The sequence below is a fragment of the Zeus faber genome (genome assembly GCF_960531495.2).
Source record: "Zeus faber genome assembly, chromosome: 9".
NCBI lineage: Eukaryota > Metazoa > Chordata > Actinopteri > Zeiformes > Zeidae > Zeus > Zeus faber.
In genome coordinates, this window is record NC_137197.1 from 18,337,673 (window position 1) to 18,345,242 (window position 7,570).

At 44.7% G+C, this 7,570-nt stretch overlaps 2 protein-coding genes across 2 annotated transcripts in view; both read left to right on the forward strand.

Annotated features, from left to right (window-relative positions):
* ppm1lb (protein phosphatase, Mg2+/Mn2+ dependent, 1Lb) overlaps window positions 1–5,354 on the forward strand; it is a 42,290-nt gene extending 36,936 nt beyond the window's left edge. Inside the window, exons 4-5 of the mRNA XM_080006424.1 lie at window positions 1,689–1,850; window positions 3,127–5,354. Coding sequence (XP_079862550.1) covers window positions 1,689–1,850; window positions 3,127–3,467 — 503 coding nt within the window. The 3' untranslated portion in view covers window positions 3,468–5,354. The remainder of the gene's footprint in view (window positions 1–1,688; window positions 1,851–3,126) is intronic.
* Window positions 5,355–6,063: 709 nt separating this feature from the next.
* On the forward strand, window positions 6,064–7,100 carry LOC307234792 (ADP-ribosylation factor-like protein 14; the record flags this gene model as incomplete). The annotated part of the gene is made up of 2 exons (XM_080006656.1): window positions 6,064–6,480; window positions 6,804–7,100. The coding sequence occupies exons 1-2, from the start codon at window positions 6,166–6,168 to the stop codon at window positions 7,098–7,100; spliced, it is 612 nt and encodes a 203-aa protein (XP_079862782.1). The 5' UTR covers window positions 6,064–6,165.
* Between the last annotated feature and the right edge of the window lie 470 nt (window positions 7,101–7,570).

Here is a 7,570-nt window from a genome sequence, read left to right on the forward strand (position 1 = left end):
CTTGCAAATATATTCTTTTATAATTGGGCAACATAGAAGGAGTGCAGTTATATTGATTTGTTATGGGGACTAACCAGGGCTGAGATGTTACACTAATTGCAGTGGTTGAGGTGTGCAGGGCCAAACTAAGCCAATTAACATGACCATGGGGTGCAGGAGGGCTACAATGCCAATTAAATTGGGAATTTGAAATGTGCACTTGGCTGGTCTGGTCTAATTGGGGCTGTGCAAGCATGGCACCATAGCCCATTATCTCTACCGCCATAGGAACCAGATAAGGATAATTAGCTGGACAGCTTGGCACAATGTTGAGGCAGCTATAGGCACGAGCAGAAGGATTAGTGACACCCAAACTCACACACAATGAGGAAACAAGTGGAAGTATGGAGTCCACAAATGATGAGGAAGATTTACTTTGTTTTATACAGTAAATTATCATCAAAAGTCACTCAAGTCATGTCCTCCTAAGCCGCTTTTCCTCTGGATAAATATTCTCGTCCTTCATTTATTGTTTTATTTTTTATTTAATTTTTTGCACATTTTACTGCTGATTGTCATTTTCTTTCTCACCCAAAGCGGAAATGGAAAATAATGGCGCTGCTGGGCGATTACTCTCATTTCCCTCTCTCCCTCCTAGCCTCCCTCTACTCTTAAAGGCTTCATTCAATTTGCATCCCGCGCCGGCTCCCTCCACTGTGCTGCCCCTCACACATTATGGCTCCATCGGCTCCGGGGCAAACGGCTCTTATTGGTCTCTGAGTGATTGAAGTGAAGCGGAATCCCCTTCACAGGGACTCGTTTCATCTCCGCTCAGAGGAAGGTCCGCTATAAACACAACTCCCTGCTGCCAGGGAGTGTAAACACAACGCTGAGGTGGGGAACTTAATAAAGTCTTGAAGGCACACAGGTGCTTTGGGAGGCATTTGAGTCAACCGTCGGCCTGTGCGCTTTAGCCTTTCAAATGCCACACAGGGCGCACGGGTCGGCGTCAAAATGGGTGGTGTCTTAAAGGTTTCTGCTTTGTTTGCGCTGTCATTTCCTAAATGTGACTTTACCATATGTGCCATCGCTCCGTCTCCGTCTCTCTGCGTGGTCGGGTCCAGTTGGACCCCCGACATTCTCCTATTTTCTCTTTCCACTTGTGTGTGTGTGTGTGTGTGTGTGTGTGTGTGTGTGTGTGCGTGCGTGCGTGTGTGCGCGTGCAGATGGCCGAACAAGCAGAACTGTTCTCTGTCTACAGGGCCTTGGATCCCACACAATAGGCCTCAGAATCTCAGTGCAGAGTCTGCTCTGCCTGGCTAGGAAACCAAACAAAGAAGGGAAGGAGAAGAAATAACGGAATCTCAGTGAGGAGTAGGAGGCAGAGACAAACTTACTGAAGTGGCATTTTCGAAAGTGGCTGAGCATTGTTTGCAGCCAAATATGTTAAAAATTGTGTGCCCCTGTTTGGTGCATTCAGCTCTTCTGTGCTTTCTCACTGTTTGTCTGTACTGGTGTGCATGCTCAAGGAATCCCCTTGTTACAACTTCTTGAATGCGCACCAGCGTACAGGACTGTTTGTTCGTTTCTGTCATTTTTTGGCTAAATAAGCTCATAAGCGCTATACCTCGTCCCCTCTCTTTTCCGCTCTCCTCATCCATGATTTCTCCCCCCCCCCCCTCTGATCCTCTCACTCCTCTCTGTGCCAGGTACCACGTGTCTCGTGGCCTTGCTGTCTGATAAGGAGCTGATCGTGGCCAACGTTGGAGACTCGCGTGGGGTTCTGTGTGATAAAGACGGCAACGCCGTCCCTCTATCTCACGACCACAAGCCTTACCAGCTCAAAGAGCGCAAGAGGATCAAGAAAGCTGGTGAGCAGCAGTGGTTGTGTTTTTTTCTGGATCTGGCACACATACAGTGTACAACTGTTAAACTATAATAGTTGTTGGAAGGCTGGTTAAGTCCTGGCCTAAATTGATCAGAGCTCTAACACTATAAATGGTATGGTATAAATGGTAATGGTATAAATTTTCTTATTTTGATATTTGTTTTCTCAGTCCTTTGGATGCCAAGTCACATATTTAGTCTTTCAGTGTGGTCAGTAGTCAGAGTGGCTCAGTGTCTCCATCTAAAGGTCACTGTGGGTACTGTTGAGGCCCTGCACTTGCTTTGCAAATAGCGTTTCTCTGGTGAGACGCTTTCAAGTAATTGATCGAAGAAACTCAGCTTTTGTATCAACCTTCGAAATTTTTAATGCTTTTCACATCGCCTTCTATCATTTCATGGGTTATATAACAATAACTGAACGTATAATGTTCTACTTCAAGATTCAAGATTCAAGGGGTTATTTGTCACAAACATACGGTCATACATATATGCAGTGAAATGTCATGACACCCGGTGATTATGCACTATAAGCTCTAAAAATACTAATATGGTGTAATAGACACGAGGCGTTCCCGCAGGTGGCCGCAAGGGGCGGCGCCACAATTGCGTTTCTGGGTTCTATAATTATATAATAGTGTTAATTGTCTGTGTTGTATTAAATATACATTTAAATCCTCCTAAATGAAACTTACTGTACCTTAACTTCCCTCCAGTACTTACCTCACAGAGCAGTCCTGGCATGTCACTTAAATGTAAAAGAAAATTCCCGGAATAGCAACTTGGCTTAACGCGGAAAAATAATAATTCTCCATTGAGACAGGAGAATTCCCAACTCGGGGGATCTGTTTTCATAATTACAGGGGACAAAAAGCTGAACTCAAGGGAATGCCATGAGCCGATCCAGTATCAACAATTCACGCTAAATAAAGCGAGAGATCGAGTGAGAGAAAACATATCGGGGACACTGGATAATATTTTTGTTTTTGTGCTGCTCTCCCATCCAAACCGGCTACCTCAAAGTAAATGAGGTTTTCGGAGAATAACAAAAGGAAATCTTTGATGTCAGCGGTCGAGAAAAAAACAAAACAAAAACATCTGCTTCTCCTCCTCCCTCCTCACACCTCCTCTCCTCTCTACATACACACTCTTTTGGTTACTCTACGTTCCTGTTATTCCTCCTTCCGCCCCTCCACCTCTTATTCTCCTTTCTCTCGCCGCTTTCCCTTGATTCCCTCTCTTCCCCCCTCCATCTCCCCTCAGGCGGATTCATCAGCTTCAACGGCTCGTGGCGGGTCCAGGGCATCCTGGCCATGTCCCGCTCCCTGGGCGACTACCCGCTGAAGAACCTCAACGTGGTCATCCCCGATCCGGATGTCATGTCCTTCGACCTGGACAAGCTGCAACCCGAGTTCATGATCCTGGCGTCGGACGGCCTGTGGGACGCCTTCAGCAACGAGGAGGCCGTGCGCTTCATCAAGGAGCGACTCGACGAGCCGCACTTTGGCGCCAAGAGCATCGTCCTTCAGTCCTTCTACCGCGGTTGCCCCGACAACATCACCGTCATGGTGGTGAAGTTTAAAGGCAAGGCCGGCGAGCAGTAGGCCACCGCTTCGCCACAAATCTATGCTATGTTTGAATTTAATTATGTATAGGATTATTATTAGAATGAAGAATGAACCCCCCCCTCAGCCTGTATCTTCTGCAGTGTGAACAATTTTTATCACAAATATTTCAAGAAAACAACTCAAGGCAATGCATCTCTCTCTATCTACCTGCCAGCCTGCCTCTATCATCTATCTATCTATCTATCTATCTATCTATCTATCTATCTATCTATCTATCTATCTATCTATCTATCTATCTATCTATCTATCTATCTATCTATCTATCCATCCATCTGTCCATCCATCCATCTATCTCTCACTTTCTAGATGTAGATAGATGCTGGCTGTGTCACAATCATACAGATAACTAATCCGACATTTGTACAGACAGTATGTGGTCAAACCAATGGTCGTGTATATATTTGTGTGTGTGTGTGTGTGTGTGCGTGCGCGCGCGTGTGTGTCTGTGTGTGTGTTTCCGTGAGATGGATGGGAAGAAAGAGAGAAGTGCATTGTTGTCACTGTGTGTTCATTGGCCGATAATAACAATATACAATGAGTTAAAGGACACCGGTCAGAATGGTTTTGTATAATAGTGCGTCATCCTGACACATGTTATATGCTCATAAGTCCACCCCAAAAAAGAATCTTTGTGACCACTAACTTTGCTTTATTTTGTACATTTCTGAATTTAAATGTTCATATTGTCGATCACATTTTGACTTGTATGAAATGATTGCACTGAAAACTACAACTATTGTGCTTTGGAAATTTTTTTCTATGGTCAAACTCATTTTGAAGATGAAAATGATCATTGTAAATAAATTCCCGTTACATAGGAACGCAGCAAAATATAGCATCCGGCAAAATATAGTGTGAAATATAGTTTGCTTTCAAGCCCCTGCTGTAATTTTAAAGCAAACAAATCAGTTCTATTGTCTGATGAGAAAGATCCCCTGACACTAGGAAAGAGTTGAAGTTTACCTAACTTGTCAGTTTTTATTTAATATATTGTTTTCAGTCACTTGTGTTTGTCTTGAAGATATAAAGAAAATGAGATTGTAAAATTCATTTTGTTTTGTCTGGCAAGAGCTACCCATCCACAAAATGGCTTGCTATTTTTTATTTTTGTTTGTATCTCCTGTTCAGTTAAAATCAAGATCCACATGGATTTGACGTATTATTGAACTGAGAAGGTATACGGGGTCATGAAGTCATTTACTAACATCATATCATCCTAATAAAGACGAGTGTCCCACAGCCGTGCTCAACCACGCCATGATCTGTACGGCTGTTTTCTTTTTCTCTGAACACTCAGAGATGTAATAAGCCTTTGAATGAAATACAGTATGTACTTGTTGCCTTATTTTTGTAAGAATTTTCATTTTCTGACATGAAAGCCTGCCGCCAAAACTAACGTGTTGGTTCTGGATGTATAATGCAGTCAAGCGTACCGCGTCATGCACACGTCGTCATACATGCTGGATGTCATACGGTGATCACAGATGTAGAATAGCAGCTCTCGGACATCTCCAGGAGACTAGAGTATTGTAAGATGAATGTAAATACTGTCCCCGTGTTAGTAATATCCAGTCACTGTTGATCCAGCAAAGAATAAAGCAATGCACCCGTTCCTAGATTGTATCAAGAGTTATTTACTAACCAAACTGTTTGTATGTGCTTTTTATTTTTTTCAGTTGTTCATTATCCTCAATAATGTATGTTACAGAATGTCAATGTGTAATTTGTACTCTTTCCTTGAATTTAATAAAGTGTAAAAATAATAATAATAATAATAATAATTATAATAATATCAACAGTAATAAACCTGAGTTTTAAAGTGTAAATCAAATGGGCAACATTCAAATAAATGATCATACTGATTTTTTTCTGTTTTGTCCATCTTGCTTGTTTGAGGAGGGAAGTGAGATCAATTCAAAATTCACATCAGTTTCCACTATCGAGGACGGGCTTATAGAGCGCCACCTGCTGGGGGATCAGATTGTCCCTCATTGAGTCAGTTCCATTGATTCTAGATGAGATTTTTCAATCGCTATTAGAGGGGTTACACTTGCGTGAATCACCGCGTGATCACACATCGGCCATAAGAATCTACATATTCACCCAACATCTAAAGTTAGTTTTCCAGAGATTGTTCTTTCCCTGACTTTTCTCGAGGCTGCATTGACAGCTTGTCATGTGTCTATAGATAACAACGTGTAAGCCTCCTGGCATGGGAGCTTGTATGTGGGCTAAAGTTGTCCTGTGACGGTGTTCCCTGGAGACGGTGAGGCCCGGAAGGACCGCCCCCGCACTCCAAACATGGACTTCCTGGTGCGCGAGATGTTTGGGGGCAGGTGTGACCTCGCTCCAGTAACAGCTCTGCGGTAACCCTAACCCGAGAAGTCCGGGCTCCTCTTTCTTGCACCGTCACTGCATGCGTACGATAAGCCTTACTGAAAGCAACGTAATGGAGCAATGTCATCACAACAAGGGGGAGAGGTCTTACTCTGTGTACATACAGTACATAAGGCATCCTGACTAGGATTCCAACCCCTCAGTGGACGCCAGACGAATAAAGAGAAGAATCGCTCAGAGGTGCACGGACCTCTGGGAGCGTCAAAAGACGAGCTGCCTCGAAGATTCGGATAGAACAACAAACGCTCCTTTAATATCATTTGCTCTTCCGCGGAATATGGGTCTGCATGCCTCTAGGCCCCAGAAGCAAGAGCAAGTGCTCATGCTGGGCCTGGATAGAGCGGGGAAGACAGCTCTGCTCTACAAGCTGAAGTACGGAGAAAATGTGGTGACGGTGCCAACGGTGGGCTTCAACGTGGAGATGCTGGAGACCGAGGGGAGGGGCTCGGGGGTGACAGTCTGGGACGTGGGAGGTCAGAGGAAGATGAGGCCCCACTGGTGGCGCCACTACGCCGACACGGCTGGCCTGGTGTTTGTGGTGGACAGCTGGGACATCAGGTGCTTGGATGAGGCTCGGAAAGAACTCCATCAGGTAATGTGTGTATGTACAGGGCAATATATATTCTGTATATAAATCTGTTTCATATGGAGATATTTTACTTTTCTGAGTGGAAAGTTAGTTACGCATTCAGTGTCATGTGTTGGTAATAAATGAGGCCTGATCTGGACCCCCTAGGGGCCTAGGGTCTTACCTCACATTAACTTGTCTATCTATGAATGGATACTATTCTCTTCGTTGTTGGGAAGATATTTGACAAATTTAACCTTCCGGGTTGTATTAAGAATAAACCCAACATCAAATATCCTGCTATAGTTGTGATGACACTCTCCTGTTCTCTTCCATTAACCCGCAAGGTCCTGAGGTGCCCGAGTCTCGGGAAGGTTCCTCTTATTGTTTTAGCCAACAAACAGGACATCCCCGGAGCACTCACCCCGGCACAGATTACCCTGAAACTCGACTTGCGAAGACTGTGTGGGGGCAGGGCCTGGTTTGTCCAGCCGTGCTCAGCCAAAACCGGCGTGGGATTAGAGGAAGGTTTCAGGAGGCTTCTTTATCTGCTGAAGACGTCGCTGAAACCGGCGGATAAAGGCGCCGTGGATGCAGTCAGGCGGCAGAATCCCAAGGACTTTGTCACCATTGAAACCCCATGAAACACGTCCAGCATTGTGGCTGAAGATGGAAAGATCCCGCGATACGCATGAGATGTGTTCCAAAAATGTGAATCGAACTTACTTGTGTAAGTCGCGTGCTTTGGAATACGGTGACGGCGATAAGAGGGTGAGAGAGAGATTACAGTGTGTTGACATCTGTGAAGGAGAGCACCCTTCCTGCGCCGTTGTCAAAATAAAGTGTGTTTGGGCTGTAACAAGTGCTACGGTGTCACGCAGGTGGACCCCTTTTTGGTGTGGCCGTTGAACAATGCAGCAAGAAAAACAGGTCGTGGGACAACTCTGTCCCGGTGGCGACGTACAGCGAGACCTTGCAACACCGCCGTGTTTAAATCCGGTGCTGGTTTGGGACGCATCTTGGATTTAAGGGGTGGAACCTTTGTTCATTCTGGCAACATGTGTTGTCTATGTGACCTTTTAGATCACGGCAATAAATAATTTTATTGATGAAA